General features: G+C 53.6%; 1 protein-coding gene across 1 annotated transcript in view; it reads left to right on the top strand.

Annotated features, from left to right (window-relative positions):
• The first annotated feature begins 1,189 nt into the window (after positions 1 to 1,189).
• The window catches only part of COL18A1 (collagen type XVIII alpha 1 chain), a 69,032-nt gene continuing 47,497 nt past the window's right edge, over positions 1,190 to 22,724 (top strand). Inside the window, exons 1-2 of the mRNA XM_064515460.1 lie at positions 1,190 to 1,266; positions 1,710 to 1,777. Of these exons, the coding sequence (XP_064371530.1) occupies positions 1,256 to 1,266; positions 1,710 to 1,777 (79 nt within the window). The 5' untranslated portion in view covers positions 1,190 to 1,255. The remainder of the gene's footprint in view (positions 1,267 to 1,709; positions 1,778 to 22,724) is intronic.

The following is a 22,724-nucleotide window of genomic DNA, read 5'->3' as shown; positions in this document are numbered from 1 at the left end:
ACATAGTTAAAGGATATATAGTGATAGCGCTCACCTCTATGAGCTAGGAGTTGAGCAGCCGGATGTCATGGTTTATTCTGCTAGATCCAAGCCATTGCTTAGACTAAACACTGCCTCCGCCATCAGTGAATCACCGCTAGATCCGCTGGAAGTTTCCAGGGCTTGAATTTCAGAAACTTGCTGCCGCGGGGCACTAAAGCACTGCAGAAGACAAAGCAAGGTGTGGCAGGTTTCCGAGGGATTATCTTGCCTTAGATGGAGGATAGAGCTGGAGGGAGATGAAAGCTGCAGCAGGGGGAGGAGATGAAAGCGGGAGGTAGCACAAGCTCTAAAGCATATTCCTGCACGGAAAGGTGAGGTGAGGTGCGCTGAACCGCCTGGGGTCCGGCACCCCAACACCCTGGCAAGGGCCAACGGTGCCCAGGGTCTCCCGGGCCTCCTGTCCTGTTGAGCTTGGCCAGGCGTGAGGTTCAGTGCACAGCCAGCCAGGCGAAACCAGGGCAGCAGGGAAAGGCTGGGGGTCCCGAAGCAGTTCCAAAGCAGAGTCCCGAAGCACACAGTGGGGAGGAGATGGCTTGCTCCTTCAGGGGCTGGGCTGGGCAGGGTATGGCCAAGTGGGCATGGGGCTCCCCAAACACAGCACTCCTCTCTGCTGAGCAAAAAAGGGCCAGCCAGTGCCTCCAGGGCTGGTTTATGAGCAGAGGAGGTGGAAGGGTGAGCCCTGCTCACTGATTCACTCATTCAAGACCAGGCCTGGCCTGAGAGCCGCAATCCATTGGCTTGGCGGAGCGGGCAATGCCAGAGCACGTCTCCGGCGCAGGGGCCTGCCAGGCAGCGCTGTCGGTGGGACGAGGGCGTTCGGTGGCGCGCCGGGGCCAGAGCCAGGCGCCCTTCACTGCCCAGCTCGCGTGTGCCGGGATGCTCCTCCGTGCCCACCGCGGGCAGGGAGCCGGCAGCGCGGTGCTGCCGCAGAGCCCCGGCGCGCCGGGGGACGGGCGGCCCTGCGCCCCCCGCCCCGCTGATGGGGGCGCGACGGCGGTGCAGACGCCACTCCGCGGCCCCGGGGGCGGGCAGCCGTCGGGGCCCCCGGGGCGGGCGGGGGGGGGAAGCTGCTCCCCGCCGGCCCCGCACTCCCGCCCCGCCGCCGCGCCCCCTCCAGCCCGGGGCGGGCCGCCGCCTCCCCGCCCCGCCCCTCCCCGCCGAGCCCAGCCGCGCACAGCCGCGCACCGCCGCGCTGCCGGCACCCGACGGCACCATGCGCCCGCGGTGAGCAGCGGGGCCGCCGCGCGTGGCGGGGGAGCAGCGGGGCAGGGGAGCGCCGGGCACGAAGCGCGTCGGGGGCGGGTACCGGGGCACGGGAGCGCCCGGAGCGGAGCACGTCGCGGAGGGCGGAGGAGCACCGGGACCGGAGTCGGCCTGCAGGATTAAGGGACAGGGGAGCACCGGGGACAGGGGAGCACCAGGACCGGAGCACGTCGCGGGGGGTGCAGGCGAGCACCGGGGGCGGGCAGGGGCTACCGGGCTGCACCGGAGTCTCGGCGGTCGTGGCCGCGCCGTGCGTGGGGCAGGGGTCGCAGCGCAGCTGTCGGGATCGGGGCGCCCCGCGGGCTCCCCGGGGGGTGCAGCGGCCCGCCGGGATGCATGGAGGGTGCAGGGAGGCCTCGGAGCTGCGGGGAGGTGTAACCGCTTGCTCTCTGCTTGCCTTGCAGCTGTCCCCTGCGGCGGCTGCTGCTCGGGCTCTTTGTCCTGCTGGTCCCCGCCGCTTTCCAGGAGCCGGGTAATGTGAGCGGGATACAGTGGCAGTGGGGTGCTGTGGGGTGGGGAGCTCCCTCCTGCTATGCCTGGGGGCGTGGGCACCAGTTTTGCCCCCCCCCCCCTTTTTCATCCTGGCCGGTGGGGTGTGCTGCTCCCCAGGAGAAGTGGCTGCAAAATTTGCCCTGCTGCCAGCCAGGCTCGGGTTGCATCTCCCACCAGGGATGAAACCCCGGGTGAAATGTGTGGGTGTGCCTCCAGTGTGTGTGTATCTGTGTGTAGCAGTCTCCAAAGGGAAGGGTAAAGGGGGATAGTGTTTTCCTCTTCGTCCTGCAAAGAAATGGCCACCTCTGTCATAGACACAGAGGGCAGCAGGACTGGGCTCTTCTGCATCCTGTCGTATTGATGGGATGCGAGGGAAGGATCTTGGGGAAGCGCTGTGCCAGGCAGTGCTTGAGAGAGGACCCTGGATTGGTGTCCCTGAGGGAAACATGCTTTGGGGGCTTGCTGCGATGAGAGCAAGCCCCGGGACTCATCAGGCCCATGCTGGACATGTGAAAGATGGGGTGACATTTCCCTGAAGCAGTCATGCTGTTAGTGGTTTCTGCCCTGTCTACCAAAGTCCTGTCTGTGGCCACATGTCCTTGGAAGCATCGTGTGCCGCAGAAAGCCTCAGGCACGTGCCCCAGAGATGCAGCACCTCCCATGCTGCCTATGGGCTTTCCCCTGTCTTTGGGGCTTGGAGAACGACTCTCAAGCCGCTTATACCCTCGAGATGGAGGGTAGAATTCAGCACTGACTCGGCTTTCCAGCCTTGCTTTTGCCACGGGGTGATGCGGGCTGTTCTCCCACTGCCTGAGTGCATGAGCAGCCTGTTTGCATGGTGAACTTTACCTCCCCTCCTGGGGAAAAAGCTTCCTCCTGGCTGCCAGGCTAGTTTAAAGCCCTCCACCCCTTCCAGCCACAGCCAGCGTCTGTGAACGTGTGTCAAATGCGAGGCAGGCAAAGAGAGCAGTGGCTGACAAAGCAAGCCCTTGACCTGCCTGTGGCCCGGGAGCCTCCTGGGGATCTCCCTTACATGGTGCAGATGGCTGGGCTGGACCTGGGTGAGACTCACACCATGAAGGACATGAGAGCACCCAGCCCCAGTGCTGCCTTGCACTTCTGCCTCCCAGAGGGGCTTTGTCCTGGGGCTGCACTGGCTCTGCCAGGTGAAGTGGGGGAGCATGTAGTGAGCTGGGGCATCCCTTGGCTTGTTCGCAGTAATCTTGGCACCTGATGGTTGGAGTCAATGGTAAAATGCACCCGGGTGGAAGTGTGTTCAGAGAGGTTTGGCTCACCTACACTCTGCAAAAGGTGCTGAGCTTCTGCAACGGCCCCAGCCTATCGGTGATCCAGAAAGTGGCAAGGGTGCCTTTTCTTCAGGGAGATGTTCCAGTTGGCTTCTGTTTGTGTTATGTACTGCAGCCTCTACAGCAAGCTAAGAGGTGTTGCTTATGCCCCGTCTTTCATCTCTGTCCCAGGTTGTGTGTGACGCGTGTTGGCAAGTGGCTGCCCTGCTATAAATGAGCTGGAAGTCACAGGCATGAACTGGGCTGTGAAATTGGTGGATTATTTACAGGAGCAAGACTTTATGCCGTCTAGGAATAGCTCAAATACAGCCGTGCAGAGACTGGCACTGCTTTTGGCTATGTCACGCTCTGCCTTACTGGGGTCACGTTCCAGCAGTGGGGTTGTAGCCTGGAGCATGTGACAGCAGGAAAGAGCATGTGGCCCCTGATCCTCCTCTGCCTCTCTGCACGAGAGCCCAGCACACAGCAGGGAAGTTGAGGGTGGTAGCGTGCACAGGCCTGATTTCATGTGAAACTGGCCTGGCCATTTGCAGGTTAACAGGGATGCCCAGCACTCCCAGAGCATGTCTGGGAATATTTGGAGAAGTTGTGGAAATGGCCTGAGATGGATTTATGACCCTTCTTTCTGTTGCATGGGTGCCTGTGGTAAAGACTCCCCAAGGCCTGCTGAAACAAAGTCCCTCTTAGAGGTCTCCAGAGAGGGAAAATTATTCCAATGTGAAATCCTGAATCAACTATTTTAAGTTCCTGGAGACAGTCCAGAACAGCAGACCAAGCCTGAGGGCCAGAAACTGTTTTAATAGTGGTTATTCAGAGCTGAAGTGGCTAGTCACCCACTGCCCCCTTCGTCCGGTGCCTCTGCTCCCAGCGTGGGCAATGCAGGGTTTGCCAGGATGATTTGTGAGCTAAAGGTGTATCCCACGCCATTCGAGCAGCCTGTGTGGGCATCTGGGGGACTCCCTCCTGCTGTGTCGCCGAGCCTTAGCATGGTAAACGGAGGGATTAGGTGTTTGCAGAGCACATTTTGCACTGGTGACACCTGCTAGGAGGGAGGGAAATGCATGAGCTAGTCTCCTCTTTTAAGTGGCTTCATTGAGTGAGAGATTTCCTGCCACGGTGCTCGTGGGCACCGTGTATCGCAAGGGATCGGGCTGTCTCTGGCCAGGAACAGGTGATGGGGCATTGTGGGGCAAGGTAGGGTTTGCTCCATGAAAACCCCTTTAAGTCCATGCCAGTTGCTCTTGGATGTTTCTCCTGTGGCATCTTGCACCAAGGGAAAGCAGGTCACAAACTGCTGCCTCCAGCTTTTTCTCTCTCCTTTTCGGCCACAAGCAGGGAAGTGCCCGTTTCACCCAGATGACTTGGCTGCCTCCCAAAGGCAGGCTGCAAATCGGGTTTTAAAGAATTTGAAAGAGGGGTTTTTTTGTTTCTTTCAGTTCAATGTCCAAGGACTGTGGGGCCTGTTCTGCCAGCTGTCCTTTGTGATGGGCTCCCTGGGAATGTTTGTTCTGAAGGCTGTCCTGGTGTGGAGATAACCTTTCCGTTTATCTGCCTTCCTTGCAAATTTGGGCATTTAGCTGTCTGGAGCTTGTCTTGGCTTTTATCACCAGATCTCCAGGATCCTCCACCCAGAGCACGTAGCACAGGAGGTGATTGGTGGGGGGCTGGGGTGGGGGGCATCTGCAGAGAAGGTGAGGTAGGTACGGTCCTGAGAGCACATGGGAATTGGGGCATGTCTGGGAGGACTGTGCGTGTCCCCCGTGCCAGTGCACTGACTGTGAGCATGCACAGGGCAGTGGCCTTGGTTGGGGCGAGGGGGCTTGGGTCAGGCACTGGGAAAATCTCCTTCCCTAGGATGAGGGCAGCCCTGTGGCAGGTCCCCAGAGATGGGGTATCTCTATCCTTAAGGACAGAGGTTCCTTGAACCTTGCGGTTTCCAGCCTCAGCTAGACATAGCTGGGGCCACCCTAATTGGGTGTTGGGGATAGCCCGTGTCCCTGGATCTGATGTCATTAAGTCTGATGTCATGTCAAGGTGGCGTGATGTCATTAAGTGTCTCTTGCACTGGGCTTTTCAGTGTTGTTCCTAGGTTTGGGAGGGGTTTGGTACCTTGAGGTCTCAGCTAACGATGATTAGAGGGCGTTCACACCTGGAAAGCAGAGCTGCCTGCTCCCATAGTTATATATAGCAGTTGTTTGAGCTTCTTTCTACGAGCGTAAAGGCTCGTGCTTGATTTTATTTCTATCCTCGATGGCTTGTTGGTTTTAATGGTTTGGATTCTTTGCAAATACGTACTGTCAAAGATCAAACAGGTGTCGTGCAGAGAGATTTATGAAGTGTGACATAACTGCTTTGGCATCAGTGCTCGGGGATTTTTGACAGGTGGATCTGAGCTTTCACGTACATTATTTTAAGAAGTTTTCCTACCACTTAGGAGAAGCGCTGCAGGGGACATACCACAGGCAGCAGCAGCAGATGCTGATTTAGCTTGGGGAGAACTTCTCAGCCTGGCATCGGAAGTGAGGTGCTTTCTGCGTTATGGGAAGCAGGGAGGGGGTTGCTTCCTATTTCAGAGCTGAAGGGCTATGGATTTTGGCCTGCCTCTAATAGTGCCAAGTACGTGCACCACCTGGCACCCTTGGGCATCTCTCGGCTTTGAAAGCATCGTTGGGCTGCTGCGGCCTTTGGGATGGGGTGAAACAGCTGGAGAGAATGCTGTGCTTGGGGAACTTTGTGAGCACTTCATCTCCTTATCAGCTGGCAGGATTTCTGTTTGCAAAGCCTTATTTGGGACACCAGGCTGCCTCGGGAGCGGGTGGGCAGGGAGAGCTGCTCTTTCCTGCATGTGAGCCCTGGGCTGCAGGAAGAGGCCAGACCCGTGGATGTCTCCGTCCAGCAAAGCTGGACACCCCATCGCTGTTGCATGTGGCCCCTAGTCCATCGCAGCTGCTGGCCTGCAGATAAAGCTTTCTCCAGCTCATCCTGGGGAGGAGGGAGCAGAGCTGAAGCTCTGGGCAGGCTGTCACTTCCCCACTGGGACGCAGAGGCTAAGAATAGCTGCCTCTTGCCTCTCTTTGGATGGCTGGGATTAGGCAGAGTGGCGACTCTGCAACAGCCTTTTGGCAGGGTGGGGGTGGACAGGGGCAGCACAGCCTGTTTGCTCTGTGCCGATACCCCGGGGACAAGAGACAGTGCCAGCAGTCGGGCCCTGAGCTGTAGCATCCACAAAGTGCCGGGACTGCTGCAGTCCCTTGCATCTTCTTGGTGGATGTCTAAGGGTGTTGTGAGCATACGGAAATACAGGGCAAAGGAAGAGAGGCAGAAACAGCAGCAACATTTAGCAGGTGATTGCAGTCAGCAGGTATCTAAATGCCGGGCATTGCTCTGCCAGCCAGCTTGAAAGGCAAGGGGTGGCTCTTGGTCCCTGTTAGCCCGAGGGCAAAGATCTAGCAGGCAACCAAGTGGTAGGAGAGACTGGCTGTGAGCACCTGGGAACTCCCTGCTGGTGCATGTCCACAGGTGAACAGAGAACTCTGCTGATTTTTCCTGTGGTTGCTAGAAGATACTGTGCATGCCGTATTAAATCCTGGGAGAAGTGGGGATTCTGCTTTGAATAGCAGGCTCGTTGTGGCATTTCTTGTTATTTATTTTGGGCTGCAGCTGTAATAACCGCTTCTTAAACTGTTTATTTCAGCACAGTTTTTTTTTGCAGTTCTATTCGAAGCACCATTGCAAAGTTAAAAACAGAGAACTGTGCTGCTGGGAAGTAAAAATAGTCTTTTACTAATTTACCAACTTCTTCTTTCCACCTGCCGAGTCTCAGTCTGGTTTGATGTCTTGGTTTACATCTCCCTGCACTGGAAATCATCTCCTTCTTCCAGAGCATTGAATAGAAGATAGTGAAGGGTTCCCTCTGCCCAGCTGTTTGGGGAGACAAATGGTCTCTGCTGATGTGTGACTCTCTACGGTGTGTCTTTCCAGTGCTAAAGTTCTCAGGTTTCTTCGCATGGCTCAGGGAACCTTGTCCTTGGTCCCACCGCCTGGGAGCCCTCCAGTTGCCAGTGGCTGCAGCAAGCAGGTGTCTGCTCCTGTTGGCTCTCTTTCTGCCAGCTCTCTAGTGTCTGAGTGATTCTTTGTCTCAGTGTGGTCTGAGAGGAGCCCTATTCCGATACAGTCCTCGGAGTGGGGCTGGAGCCACCCTTTGTGGTTAGAAGACATGTACAGAGAAATTGGGTTCAAGAAGGAGTACTTGCTCCAGGTCTGGAAAGCAGAGGAAGAAGAATCTCCTTGTGTACCCCTTGAACCCTACAAGCAGCTGCAGGTGACCTTCCTGTGTGCTAGCTAATGTTTCCCTGCATCTTGCCTTGAGAAATGCTCTGAGTTTGGGGATGCTTTGCATGAGGCAAGGTCTCTCAGAGAGAGTTGAGAAGAGAAGTTAGAGCAATTGCCACTTCTGTTTTGGAGGTTTTTCTTGGGGGGTGGGGGGGGTATGCACAAAGAAAGTCCCAGTGGTGGCAAACAGAGGTGGTAGAGGACAGTAGTCTGAATTATGCAGAGAATTGCTTGAGGATTTGACATGGCCTGACACAGAGTAGCAGAAGGGGACAGAGCTTGGAGATCCAAGGGCTTGCCATGCCCTGCATGCATGGGACAAGGACTCAGCAGTTGCATGGACAAGCACTGGTGAGGACTTACAGGGTAGGTTTTATCCACCAGCTACTATTGAACCTGAGATGACCAAGGAAGGGAGCCTTGGAGGCTGCTGAGTTGTGAGATGTGGGGCTGGCAGGGGCTGCTGTGCAGCTTTGCTAGCAAAGGCTTGCCTATGCCTCATTTCTCCTGCTTTGTTCCCCCAACTGCTGTTTTCCTTTGTACGCGGTGCATATTTCTCTCCTGCACTGATCTGGTTTATGGCAATTGCTACAGATGATAGTCTAAGCTCTGAAACAACAGTCCCAGTGAGTGCACTCTGTCTCTTCCAGAAGTTGGATAGTTTACCAAGAAAAGAATTAATTCTGGCATTTCAGTAGAGAGTTCAAAGCATTAAAGGAGACATCTGGGATTAAATATCGGATGTATATCAGCAGCTCAGAGGTATGGGATTAATAAAGCATTTTAATGATCTTCTAGCATATCTGATGACATCTGAGAATGTGCTGGGGAGGAGCAGTTTCCAAGAGTGTCCTGTGCATCTCTCTGACTGTGTTTGCAGCCTGGGGAGTTGTTCAGAGACAGCATCTCCTGCAATGAATGGGGAGCTTTTGCAGGACTCTGTTTTACCTCGTAGCTTGATCTTTTCTCTCTAGATTGGGGGAGGGTGGGGGTCTCTCACCAGTTTGGGTTCATCACCCACAGATTTGCCAAGCTGATTTGCTCTTCCTTTGAGTACCCAAGTGTGTTTGTCTCGTGGCTTTTCCTGGGATTCTTCAATCCTGGGCAGCCAGCAACAGCAGAGATGTAGCCATCCTCTGGGAAGATGGGCCAGGTCTTGCTGAGAGCTGGTGCTCAGAGGAGTCGCAGACAGTTGGATGATGGCATGGAAAATATCAGCCTCCGCGAAGGTGTTGGCTAGATCCAAGTCCGCTGAACATCAGGGAGTGGGAGAAAGTCCCAGCCCCTGACTTTGTGGGTAGAGGAATGTGTGTAGTAGCACAGTGCGTGTGCGTTTTTTGGCTTTTAGCATTGTACTTGATTAACAGAGAGAGTGTTGCCAAAGTTGTAATTGAAACAAGGAGCTGAACAGGATTTAAAAAATGGTTTGGACATTTATGCAGTTAACGAGGACTTCCGGGGCTGCATTAACATGGATTCAAGGCCATTAGGAGAAATGTGAAAGCAATGGGTGCAACCTTGGGGAAAGGTGGAACAGGCTTAAGAGAGCAGAGGACAAAACTGTATAGTGTTTTTTGGGAGCAGCCAAAGAGCACAGATGGAAGGACACCATGCTGGGGAAATCTTAAGAGCACACAGCCAGGATGACTTACCAAAGATTGCTGGGAAATTCCTGTGGCTAACACACTTGATATGATATTCACGCAGATTTGGACTGAGTATTAAATTGTTTGGACACTGGTAAGTCTGTCCCCCCTCCGAAAACTCAGCTCTGTTATTAAAGCCTAATAACAAGCAAAAAGCCTTTGTTAAACAGAAAACTTATTGCATTTAGATACAAGATGAAAGATTGCTTTTTGGGGAGGGGGGGAGGGGAATGTTTTTTTCCAGTCGCTGAGAGCAGGGTCACCTTTGAAGTGGGATGGGAGGTTAGTGGCAAAACCAGTGAGTTTCCCTTCCCAGTGCCCCATGCGTTCGCCAGGGTTTGCGTCTGCACTCGTTACTCTTCGGGTGTAATTAGATGTCAACATATGTTCTGTTTCTTGGTTTGGTTTTCATCCCCTCCTGGGCACACGAGAGATTGCAAGCCAAAAAACCTTGCAAGCAAAGGATTTTAGGCATGTGCGCAATTAATAAAGCTGTTGGGTGTTAGAGGACCATTCCTGAGGGCTGGAGGTGTGATGGCTCTTGCTCACCCTGCCTGCACTTGGTCTGGGCTGAGGAAGGAGTTGGGAGCCAGGGGCTGTGGTGTTTGTTTTATTTTTATTAATTTATTTTTTTTGCAAGCGGCAGGTAGGAGCCTCGAGGCCCTGCAGGTTGTGGGTCTGTTTATCAAACAACGCTCTTGAGATGAGCTGTGCTCCCAGCTTTGACCAGAAATGCTGTTTGGCAGGAGCATCTCCAATGTCGAAGGCTTTCTCAGCAAGCAACGTCTGGCCTGGAACATCTTGTGTCTGGTAGTCTTAAGTTAAAAAGGGTGCTTTTGTGGAATTCTTAAATTGCTTTTTTTGGCATTGTGTCTCAGCTCTTTTTACAAGGAAATTAGTCATTACTGAGCTTTATTGTATTTTTACTTTATTCCCAAGCTTGATCTGCTCATTTCTTCCTCTCGGGCCGAGGGCTTTGAAGATCTTTTTCCATGACCGCTCCCCTGAGCAAAAGCATTGCCCTTGTCTGCAGGTTATGGGCAGCTCCTTGTACGTAGGAGCAGGCTGGGGTGCAAACAGCAGCGAGGGCACCTGGAAATATGCTCTGCAGCTTGCGATTCTTGTGTTATCATCCCAGCATTCTTCACAGCATTGCTGTTGACATAAATCTTGAGTTATTATTTTCTGTGTCAGCCCAATGGCCCTTAAAGCTATCTCTGATTTTATAATTCGTAAGTAAGCCACCTGTCTTCCCTCCAGTAAATGCTGTTGTAAAACAAGTTTGGTGGTTTTTTTTTCCTCTCCTTTTAGTTAGTCTGTAACTTAATTGAGTTGGGGCATGTTGACTTGTGGATAAACTTCAAACTTCACCTTTTTGATAACCCCTGATAAGCGCTCAGTGCTTGGTTACTGCGATAGTGCTGTGGATGTTGGCTTGAGACCTGTCTGCTGTCCTTACGGCCTTGTGACGTTCCCAGCTGAGGAAGCGAAGTGTGAAGGTATTTCTCCCAAGGAAGCAGGTTACGTCTGATTCGCAGTCTGATGCACAAGGTTTTAGTTGGTTGTTGTTGCTGGCTGGTCCCAGAGAGCTGATGCAGCTGACAGTGTTGGATTAGGGGACTCTGTATTTGTTCTGGCTGGCAATAGGCTTTAATTATTAAACAGGTAGCAGCGCGAGATCAGGAAATGCAAAGAGTGCCAAAAGATTTCTTCCCCCCTGCCAACATGGGAACAGCGTGTTTGCAAAGATGGGCGTTGCTGGGGTGTTGTGCTTTCTGCTGCATCTGCCTGGGTGGCGATCCCGGGGTTCTCCCTGACAGGGGAACGAGGTGACCTGTGCTCATTTATGCGTATACTTGGTCTGGGAGGAGGGCAAGGATTGGATGCTGGGGTAGTGAGGCAGCCCTGGGGTCCTCTGCTCTCCTCCTGTAAACTTGCTTTGCTTTATCTTTGATTCCTGAAATCCCCGATCCCCAAATCCCCGCTGTCCAGGCATATTCCCATGCCCAATACCGAGTCCACGAGACAGGTGCCCTCACCTTACTGCTGCCTTCGCCTACAGCAGGCAGGGATGCTGTCTCTCCTGCTTGAAGCAAGCGCACAGGCCCAAGGCTGCCTTCTGGTCTCCACCCCAAGCTTGGTCTCTGTTCCTCTGGGATGGCATGGTTTAAGGCTCTAGGGTTTGTTCATTGCTGTTGGGATGGAGCAGGGCTTTCAGGTGGGTTCCCCATGTGTGTTATGCATCCTGGCGAGGTGAAACAACTACTTCTCTTGTTCTAAGCCGGCTCCCCAAGGCTGTTCCTGATGGGAAGGCATCTTTTCAGCTTGTTCTTTCCCTTCTGGCCCCGAAACGCTCCCCAGAAGGGCCAGGGTGCACATCATGGGGAAATGCAGGCTCAGAGGGAGTGCTGATTAAGAGACCCAGGGCTCAGCCTGGGTGCTGGGGCAGTGGGTGCTCACTGCTTCTGGAAGAAATGCCCTGATCTGGGAAGTCCTTCTGGGTGATATTGGGGACCCTCCATCCCAGGATATGCATTGCCAGTCAGTTGTAGCTACCAGAACAGCCATATAGTTTACCCCTCCCTTGAATGATTGTCTGGACTTTCCAATTCCTTTCCCAGCCCTCACTCCTGTTGATCCTGAGACATCTCCAAAGCTCTTTCCTGGGTGTGCTCTTCTAACATAAAGCAATAATGTTCCAGAAGCTAGAGGAAAGTGTAATAGCAGATGTTGCCTGCAGGATTTTGTTCCTCTCCTCTGGCAAGGCTCTGATGCTTGCTGTCATCCTAGGAATTGAGCTTCTGGTTACTCAACTGCTTCCCAAGTGCCTTGGAGCCCCTCCTGGGGCAGCTAGGCCTTGCCCTGGCCCCAGAGCAGGGTGAGCCCCAGCCTCTGCAAGATTCTTCAGGACGGGTTCAGACATCACGTATCCCCCCCTTCCCAGTATAAGCCAGTGCCCCTGAGGTGTAATTCAGGCTTTGACAGCAGAAGAAACATGTTAGTGGTTGCTCCAGTCCTGCAGTGCCCTAATAAGACATACTGCGGCTGATTCACGTTGCAAGCCTGGCCTCTGAGAGGGAGCTGCTGCCAGGCATCTCTCCAAATCCAAGCTTTCTCGCCAGCTCGAGGTCATCATCTCCCCTCCCATGTGGGGGTCCCATAGCAGGAGTCCACCACTCCCTCCAACAGCCCCCTCCCTTATCTGTCCCCAGGGAGGTGGTGCTGGTAGCTGGTGTCTCTCCTTCGCTCCATCCGGGACCCTTGAGGCACGGAGGTTGCGTGGCAGCGAATGTAAAATCATTCTTCAACCCTGAGATGAATGTGCCTGAGCTGAAAACAATAAAGCACAAAGTCCAGCCTTGGTCCATTAGGTGGAACAAGGTGGATGTCTCCATTTTCCCACCTTGGAAGGGGTCATGTCCTACCTGGAAAGATAAGTCCTTGTGTTGAGCATGGCACCTGGGTGGGAGGTGGGCTTGCCCAGACCTGGGACTCATGGCTTACGCGGAGCCTCAGGCCATGGCATGGGTACGCTCTGAGTTTCCGCCTCGCTAGTGCCAGCATCTCCCCAGACTTGGTCCTGCTGCTGTCCTGAAGCAGAAAAGGTTATAGTGTTTGTTCTTCTGCATGCCAAAACCGTAAGACTCCAATCCAGCATTCATTAGCACTGTGCTTGTGCTTAATAACCACTCACGTTGCTCATGAGGTTAGTTTGCACTCCACCACTGAGCGTGCATGAAGCCCGTGCGTGGAGTTATTAAACCTGAGACCACCACGGGGAGGGGACGGGCTCTCTCGGAGCCTGGAGGCCCTGCGTTTTGTAAGGAGATAACCGCCCGCTGTGTCGGGAGCAGGGTTTCCCCTTCCCAAAGCCCCTGAGCGCTGCAGATGAAATTGCATTGCATTCCTCCTCTGTGCCGAGTCAGGAGGTGTTAACATGAGAGAGTGCCTTTACGTCCAGAGCAGAGCGAGCCAGGCAGGAGGGCACTTGCCACAGACCCTGTGGATGTGGACATCGTTGGAGATGTCCCCAATATATCCCAAGTCACAGAGCAAACGAGGACGAATGCAGGAGAGCCCTGGATAAAGCTTTCCGTGCATGGCAGGCTGATACTTTCACGGTCCTTCCTCCTCCACTCAGTACCTTCCTACCTGGGATATCATGTTATCCCCCCAGGCAAATTCAGGGTGCAGATTTAATTCCCAGCCTAGGCAGCAGCCAGACTGACCTAATAGATGTCTGTGGCTTAATCTGGAGCAGCAATTTGGACACCCCAGGCAGCTTTCCAGCCTGTGGAGCCTGAGATGGGTTTGGGTCTAGCTGGCAGTGCCCAGCCTGCAGCTAGGTTGTCCCGCTGGAGAGATGGAGGTTGGCTCACCTGGGAGCTCGCTGGGCATTTTGGGCTGTAATGAGGTGGTACCTGCATCATTTGAGCACGTAGCATGCTGTCTTGTCCTAGCGAGTCCCGCATCTGGCATGGCTGTTGATCTGTTAGCCAGAGCTTGCTGCGGCCATGTTCAAGGGAAACAGAGGGGAAAACTTGTTTTTCTGCATGTAGTTGTTCTTTCTGCTGCTTTTCTGGGTACTGCCACATATTGGGCTTGCTGTTAAATTTCTGTGTCCATGCTGGGACAAGCCCAATACTTCAGCCAGTCCCTACAAGTGCAGATTTTAGACACGAGGACACCTTGGCTGACTTTTAAGCCAGCAAGTGCCTCCAGCCCCATGGTGTGGTTGAAAAGCAACAGTCTTGGGGCCTGTCCTGGCATAAGGATGAGCTGTCCCCATGCATGCTTGTCCTGTGATGGTGTTCAGACTGGCCTCTTTCCTGCTAAAGCTCCTAAATGGATGGCAGCCTGGCCAAAGGTCTGCTGTCTGGCCAGATTTTCACTTGGGTGGTTTCCTTCAAGTAATCCCCTAAGCAGGGCTTTATCCCTGATTGCTTTGGCTGTGCCCCATAGCTCGGAGAACGACAGGCACCATCGGGATGAACCACTCCCAGCCATGTTATTCGGCCTGGGTGCCCCCCAGATTTCCTCATTGCAAGCGGCGAAAGGGAAAGCTTTGCTGGAAATACTGAGGTTTTAGGTTTCACCCCAGGTATTTGGAAGAGAAAAGCCCTGCTGTTTTCCTAGTGAGGTATCTCATGCCCAGCCGGCTGCTGGATTCGGCAGCCATCTGTGCCTCTGGAGTATCAGTTGTGGGCAGCCCTGCTTTGGTTACAAGCTTATCAGTTTGTCACCCCTGTCGTGAGATAAGCTCAAAGGTGCTATTGTCAGCCCCAGCGGAGCAGCTGTAACCAGAGGATAGTGCTAGCATCCACAGAAACATTTGGAGGGAGTTTTCTAACCTTTTCCCACTGGTTAGTCAGGACACTGTCAGATAAAATGTTGTTTTATAACAAGGTACTGCGTCTTTCTGGTGGGGAGATGGAGATGTTGGTCTGCAGCAGGCTACAAAGGCTGATGGAGTGGGGGATCTTGTGATGCCTCCAGCGACCTCCCTGCATGTCATACCTGATGGGATGGGGCAGGCTGTCTGCAGCCCCGAACAGCCCTGTGTATGCAGATGGGTCCCTCACTTTGCTAAACAAGGCAGGAGAAGGCAGCAGCATGGCTTGCAGCATCCTGTGCAGCCACTCAACGTCTTTAGTAAGAAAGTTGCTCATTCTACAGTTGTGCTCACCAAATGGTCCCATTCCCACATCCAGCCAAGAGAAAGTCTCCAGCGCTGCTAGCTGCTTTCAAAAGCTCTTTGCCTGAGTCAGTGGCTCTGTAGGTCACTTTGTGCTAGTGCTGAAGGCATTAGCCTGCGAGATGGAGTTGCACGCTGAAATACTCTTCCCCCTTTTGAAGAAAGTTCTGCACATATATATATTTTTTTCTGCCATGCCCTGCTATACCTGGCACTGTGAGCCTTGTGACTGCCTTGGGGCAGGCTTGTGCCTTTTGGTCAGCAAGCCAAGCAAAGATCCTGCTCGCTGTGCCTCTCTCTCTGATACCCAGTTAGCACTTGATTTTTTAGGGAGTCCCCAGGGTTTGTCTGGAGATTGTGGTAGCGAGAACATGGGCTTTGTGTCAGACAGAAACTCTTGCTTATCCCTTCTCAACAATTGGTCAAGAAAATTTCTGTGTCCTGCTTGGAGAATGTCAAAAACAAGATATTGGCAACAGCAATCAGAAGGCTGGGCAGAGACTGGATGCTGCAGAGTGAGGCCATGTCTTGGAAGGAGGAGATGGCCGTCAGGGAAAGCAGGAGAGGTCTATTGGTGAAGGGTAAGGTGTGCCGAGGGTCACACGCTGTGGGTTAGCCAGATGAAGCTCACCAGCAGGGGCGGTTTGTCAGGGAAGGGCATGAGAAAGCGACATTGCAGCACGAAGTATGCTCTCGTGCAGTGGAGGGCATGGTACCACTCTGCAGGCCCTCTCCAGGCCATGCAGGACATGGAGGGGACAGCAGTGGTGGTCTTGGTCCCTTCTGGTTCACTGTTGCTCACTGGGTTTGATTCAGCTTTGGAGTTCAGGTGCAAAGTTACCAGCTGCTGCCAAACTAACCCAAAAATGCTCAAGGGAATGGGTCTCCTTTCTGCGTTCTGTGAGATTGCAAAACACCACCTTATGTGCAGCGTTGGCTGGTCAGGCTCTGGTGAAGAGTTGGTTCAGAGTGGAAATGCATGTCCTAAGCGTCTCCTAAACGCCTTTTTATTGTTTTTTGGAGGGCAAAGGAGAAGGGAAGTCTCTGGGCTGGTTTCTCTGCAGAGGCCAGTATAGGTTTCTTCTCTCATTTGGGATTTCAAGTGGGCACTTCCAGAGTGGAGACCTGCTGAGACGCTCTGTGTGCAGTGACCGACCATCTGTCTCCAGGGGTTTTCCTTACCCCTCTGTCCACTAGGATTAAAGCCTCCCTCCATCCCCGAGATTCCTTTGCTCCTCTTCCAGCAGCGTGAAGCCTTGTGAGCCCCTCTGGAGGACACAGATTGGAATTTTTTTTCTCTGGTGGCCTCAGTGCTGGCCCCTGTGCCCTCTCTGGAGTACCAGCATGTGGCCATGGGAAGCCGCTGCCCCACAGAGCTTAGAAAGGAGCCTCCTCCACTGAACGCTTCCTCGGGGCTTTGGGAGCTGAGCTGGGGCAGATGTTAACAGCCAGCCCTAAAATGCCACGGTTGCTTCCCACGTTCCCTCCTTGGACTCGGCCTAAAGAGTTAATGAAAATGTTTGAGAGGGGCCCATCAGCCTCCAGTCCTCAAAGGCAACACTGGAGGTAATAATCTTCTTTCAGCTCTTTTTCTTTTCTGCTGCTAATTGTAGAGTTAACATTGTCCCCTTTCATGAAAGAGTCTTTTGTCAGGCCTGGTTGCTGGGCAAACCCTGGGCTTGGCAGTAGGCTGCAAGGCCTGAATTTCTCTTTTGCACATCCTTTTCCTGAAGCAGGTAGTTTAAATGTTTTTTTCAGTGGCAGCAATGTCCCTCCCCCCCCCACCTCAGATCTTTTAGTAACTACAAACAACTTTCTTTTACTGAACATCACTATCAGCGCCTGAGGCCCAATTTTTGTCCCAGTCCTACCTACCCAGAAAACCAAGAGAAAGGTCAGGCAGTCTAGACGCTAATCCATAAGTATTGTATTTCTTCCCTAGTGGGTGTCCTAGCAACAGGGATTAATGTTGCAGTGTAGGAAGGGTGTTTGCTGGGTCTTGCTCCATCACATGATGATGGTTCATTGACCAGATGCCTGCTGTTTTGCATGGGCAGGCTCGGTGCTTGTCCCCGGCTTGTCCCGGGAAGCCTGGGCAGGGTCAAGGCAGGGTTGTGCAGAGGCCACCTTGAGCAGGTGTCTCCAGGAGCCTGCACAGCCATGCTGTCTGCACCTGCTTAAATGCCGCAGAGTTCTGCAGGCACCTCCTGTGGTGGGGGTCCTCCCTGCTCAAGGCAGCAGGGAAATTTGGGACACTCTTGCAGAGCTGTTGGTGGTAAAATGAGCTCCTGAATGCTTTGGCTGGCCTGCCTCTACCCACGCTCAGCAGGAGTTGGTCACTAAGCGTGCCTGCCCCCCACTAAAACCAAGTCTAGGTCAGGTAGTGTACAGCTCCTGCACGGCCTGGGAAGCGCTCCAGCACGTGGGAGGAGATGCTCTGACGCCTGGTGAAGACAGGAGAGCAAAGTCCACTCGCTCTGCTAAGTCATGCCAGCTCAGACAAGACCCTGCTGGGACTTTGTGGGGAGTCGATGTCATTGTAAATCTGACTCTCACTGTGCCAAGACAAATACAACCGTGCTGTAGAAACAAATCTCTTAATACATTCCCTGCATCCTAATGTTCCAGCTGCTCTGGCAGTTTGATACAGTTGCGTGGCTGTGTTAAGAGTTGGTGTGCAATGACTGCTGTTAACAACCTGTATCTCTCTTGCCTTGCGGTGCTGCTAATATGGCATATCTTGGTGAAACCTAGTTTTGCTAATACCAGTAAAAGTGATGCCTGTGACTGTTAGCAGCTTCTAGTGTTTCAAGGTAACAGCTCTGTATTTATTAGGTTATGGAAAATCAGGAAAAATGTCTCCATTTTGCTGGTTAATCTTTTTTGCTCTTTAATCTCTTGATGACCCTGTTGTGCTTATGAGTTTTCCTGACTTTGCTTTACAGACCCAAGGAGATCTAGCATCATGCCTGTGAGGGCTGAGGTTTCTCCTTGCGGGGCATGTTCAGAGATGCACCCAGTACCAGCCATAGCCAGTAAAAATAGCACCATGAGGAGGAGGTCCTGCATTTTGGTGCCTGAGCAGTAGATCTGTGGCCTTGTGGAGTGGCAGGTGGAGGTCAGCCGGGTAGGGTATAGGGTATTTCCATCATAAGGTATTTCCAATCATGCAGGAGTCCCTGTGTGCAGGCCCAGGAGTCTGAGTGCCCTGTGCACGTGGCACAGGTGGAACTGGATGATCAGCAAAGCTCAGAGGTCCACCTGGCTCACTAAACATAGGCATCTCTTTTAGGGTGAGCCAGGTGGCTCTCCAGGTTCTGATAACTGTAGTCATATCTCTGCTGAGGGTAGGAGTGGGTACGGCCGCCTGGAGCATATGAAAACACCTGCATTCGGGTGCCCACCACCCAGAGCTGACTCCCACATGGAGCTGAATCCCACCTTTCCATGGGAATTAAAAACTGAATTGGTTGTAGGGAAGCATGTGAGCTCTTGTGCTGGCCCCATTGGTCTCTCCTAACAATTTGCAGCCCCCTGGGAAACCCTGCTCTAAGTCAGGGTGAGATGCCACACATTTCTGCTTGGGACACCTGCGGGGCTGGTGGATGGGGTCCTTTGTGGCAGCTCTATGTGTTTTAGGGCAGCTCTGGGCGTAGGCTGAATTTTGCGGGTGTTGATCTAGGGCTTGGGGTTTCCCAGTGGACCCCTGACGGATGTTTTGTGGGTTTTCTGCATGGTGTGCTGGGCTGGCATCAGGAAAGGGCCTGATCCTGCAGTCTCCGCAGGAGGGATGTGTCTGGAGCAGCAGCACGCTCAAGCCATTCCTCGCCTTGGAGCGCCTTGTCCTTGGCGCAATTTCAGCATCAGCTGCAGGCGCCGCATCCACCTCAGTCTCTGGCCTGTTTTGGTGCTGAGCCCTTTCCAAACCCAAGAACCTCCCCCCACCTTCATTTCTCCAAAATATCGCCAGGATCAGCCTGGGAGAGCAGAAGCGTTGCATGCCAGGTGCCTCAGCCTGCTAGCCAGCGTGGGTGCCTGCGCTCCCTTGTGCAAGCCAGCCCTTGCGACTTGGAGGGATAGAGCAGCTGTGTGCTGATAACATTGTCCCATTTTAATCTTGTAAGTACTTCCTTTGCTTTCCCCGCAGTCCCTTCCGGACTTTATCCTGCTTTCCTTCTCTCGCCTCCTTTTTGGAGGTGACGGTGTGCATGAGCTGGACCCTTTTGTCCATTCTTTGCTTTTTCCTTTTGCCGTTTGGGCTCCAATATCCTGGAAAGCCCCCCCCCAGGGGAGGTTCGGGCCCCCATTGCATGCGTGGTGCCAGCCTGCCCTGGTCCCAGCTGAGCAAACGGGCTGCTCCACAGAGTGGGTGGGAGAAAGCAGTCGCAGCAGGCAGCAGCATGGTCGTCTCTTAGTTCACCTGCTTGCGCAGATCCGTAGCTATAAGGCAGGGAAAAATGAACTGGCAGGACAAAAAAAAAAGTCATAAATGCACACCAACCACCAATGGGATTTTTTTTTTTTCTTCCTTCTCCTGTGCCCAAGTTTCTCATGGCACTCGAACGTCAGAAACTCATGCCTTGTCCTCGCTTTTCTTGCTGCAGCGATCGGACTGGATGCCACCCCGTCCCGGGCGGCTGCACACGGCTGCCGGGCTGTCAGGAAGGTGTAGGCAATGCAAGCTCTGCAGGGGGAGAGGGCAGCTTTGCGTAACGCTGCTGAAAGTGTGTAATTCGGTCACTGAAGCTAGAGGCGAGGCGAGCCAGACCTGCCAGAGCCCTCCGTCTGTCAGGCAGCAGGTCAGAGGAGTTGCGCTAAGTGACTCCCTCTGGCCAAAAGGGGTTTAAAGAGAGAGAAATCTGGGTTTCGTGCTTCCAATGCTTCCCGCTCGCTTTTCCCCTTGCACGGGGCTGTACCCCAGCTTGGCTCCCACGCTGCTCCCATCGCATGCAGGCAAAGGCAAAACTGACCCGCAGCACCGTGTTTCCTTGCCGGTTCTTGGAGAAGGTGCTGGTGCCAGCATGATCGCAGCTCAGCTTTGCAAAGTCGTTTTTTTGTTGTTTTTTTTTCCCCCCTGCTTTTCAATCTGTTCAGTATCCGGCGAGTGGTCCGCTGTGGGAGCACAGCAGCGGTCATTTGGGAGGGGGCTTCGACAGCGGACCCACGCATGTTAGAAGTGCTGACGTCGGCGCTTCTGTGGCTGCCGGCTTTCCATGCCGCCGGAGCGCTGCAAGTGTCCACATGTTTTAATTAGACCATGGCAGCAGAAACTGCTGGCAGGGCTCCAGGGCCGGGAGAATGGATATTGTTCCCCGCAAAGTCTCGACGGGCTTGAACTTGCGCGGAGTCCCGTAGCTAACTCCTGCTTACTTGCTTTCTTTTTTTCTTTTTTCTTTCTCTTTTTTTTGGAGGGAGGGGGGATTTTATTTATGTATTTATTTAACTCGGTGGCTTCCCCGTCTCGCCGGGGAATGCTAATTTGGCTGCTGAGGGGTGCTTTGCCTGATGCTGGCAGCACGGATTAGCTACGCTCCGAATTGCGACATGCTTTGGGGCTGGAGTCTGGAAACACGGGACAGTGTGGCAGCGCCTTGGGGAAGCAGCCGGGGTGGGGGGAGGCTTCACAAAACCTCTTGTGTTTTATTGCCTGCATCACGAAAGCAGCCTCAGAGGGGACTTTTGGCCTTTGGTATTTTCACTCTGGTGGTGGCAGGCTTTTTGCAACGCCCGCTGATTTTTTGAGTGCGCAGCCTGTGGGCGCTTGAGCATCTTGACTGCCATCCTGCCGCCGGACCGGAGCCGAGCTGCAGCATGGGGCCCCGATCCTGCGGCGAGGGGCGGCCTGGCCCAGCGCAAGCGAGTTGGCGTGACGAGCAGCCTGGCATTTGCAAGCCACGTAGTTGCCTGCAAGACGCTGTCTGGAGCAACGCTGCTCGGGGCTGCACAACTGCTGGGGCCAGGGACAGTTTATTAGGGTTTAAGGAGCGGTTTCCTTTCTCTGGTGCTTTTCCTACAACAACAACAACAAAAAAAAAAACAAGGAAAAAGCCTTGTGGAAAAGGATGGCAAGGCTTCAAGGGAGAAGATGTTGCCACGCTCATTTATGGTGCTTTTCTATTGGATGGCATTTGTGAAATCGGCATCGCTGCAGGAGGAGTTGGTTTCCAAAGCTCCCATTTGGAGGAAACTTATGTGAATTTACATGCATAAAATACAGTGCAAAAATGCCTAAACAGCTCATTGTGTTGCTAGTCCCACACACTCACAGCCTGCTCTGTAGGCCTTTGAATTAATCCTCTGCCTTGCCGCATATGCCTGATCTGAACGTGCTGAAGTGAGATGGTGTTGCCATGTTCCTTGTTGCTGTCTGTGCTTTGCCCTTTTTCGTCCATCTCTGGCTCATCCTCCTGCCTGTGTCACCTGTGGCTGCTTTGGAATAACAAAACAAAATCCACATTTCAATATCAGGGCAGTTTCCAGCCCTCTTTACTACCTTATCTCCCTGGTCTGAGCTGGTGCTAGCATTGGGCTGGGCTCTATGGACTGGGGAGTTTTTTGGACCGTTAATGACCCCTGTGCCACGCAGGTATAAATGAGCTGCTGCAGGTCTGCTAAGAAGGGTTTGTCCCATCTGCCCCGTGCTGGCTGGGAGGGAGGCAGTCACGAAGCGAGAGCGAAGCAGGCTGTTGCATCCTTAAAATGGGTGAGCGCTGTGCGCAGCAGGAGGACAGCCTAGTGTCTGGGGACTCAAGGGACGTTTGAGTTTTTGAGATGGGAGGGAGGGTTGTGGCTTTGTGCAGCTTTGCATTTTCCTTCTCTTTCTTGCCAGGCTGAGCAAGGACATGTCAGGTAAACTCGGACAATTTGGGAGGCAGCAGTTGAATTATTTATTTATTTACTTATTTTCCCAGCAGCTGTCTGGTTTTTCTGACAGTGGAGGAGAGCCGGAGCCTTCGGGCTCCATCAGGGCTGAAAACGGATCCTGCTCCTTTTTAGCCGGGCTGCAAGCTTATCGCTTTCTTTCCACTCCTTTGGTCGTCTTTGGGTTTCCTGCCCTCGCACCCTGAGCTGCTGGGAGTAAAAATCAGGCTGTTGTGGCCTTTTATAGCCTCTGCCACTGATCCCTTCTCCCAAATAGCTGCAGTCTGAGTTTGCTTGGGCCGGCTGCCTGTTGAGCTGTGCTGAAGCAGGTCCCAGCTTCAGCCTTTGCCAGCTGCATTTTTGCTTCCATCCTGCCCCGACAAACACGCATCCAGCCCCATGCACTGTCTGCAGCATGGGGAAGCTCCCCAGAGCTGCCTTTTGACACTCCAGAGTTATGATATGTGCACACCAGGTTCAGAAATGCATTTCTGGGGTAGGCAGGGGCCGGTGCAAATCACTAGCAAAATGCAGAAGGGCTCTTTCTGGATGGCTTTCAGTCTTGGAGCAAGTTCTCCTGGCCCAGAGAGAGGGGAACAAGAGGCCTGGTGTTCGCCTGGCCTGTCCGGTGGAGCTGGCTGCCGGCAGGCTCGGGGTTGGACCTTGGAGCCATCAGGGCGCCCCGAATCGCTGGCGGTGTGTGGTAGCACCATTGCACTCGCAGCTCCTGAGCTTCCCACCTTCATCTGAGGGCGCGGAGGGCCACTCTGGAGGGACAAGGACATTATGGGGTGGCAACCTCACATGCAGGAGAGAGAGGGGACTGCAATGTGCTGCGTGAGACCGAGCTTCTTGCAGGAGGACTTGGAAAGCAGGGCTCGAGGTTGTAAGGAGGTTTGATGGATGCTGTAGGTACCTGTTGCTTAGGGAAAAGAAGCCCTTGGGATCTGGGGCACCGGCTGGCTCCGAGATGCAATCCTCTTGGCTGGTTATAACGCTGTCCCAGGGATGGTCTGGTGAGGGCCTTAAAAAAAGAAAAGCAAGCGCCTGCACCCCATGATGCTCACCAGCGTCCCAAGGGATCAG

This window comes from Dromaius novaehollandiae, chromosome 7 (genome assembly GCF_036370855.1).
Source record: "Dromaius novaehollandiae isolate bDroNov1 chromosome 7, bDroNov1.hap1, whole genome shotgun sequence".
NCBI lineage: Eukaryota > Metazoa > Chordata > Aves > Casuariiformes > Dromaiidae > Dromaius > Dromaius novaehollandiae.
Note: the sequence above shows the minus strand (reverse complement) of the source record. Positions and strands in the feature narration are given on the sequence as shown.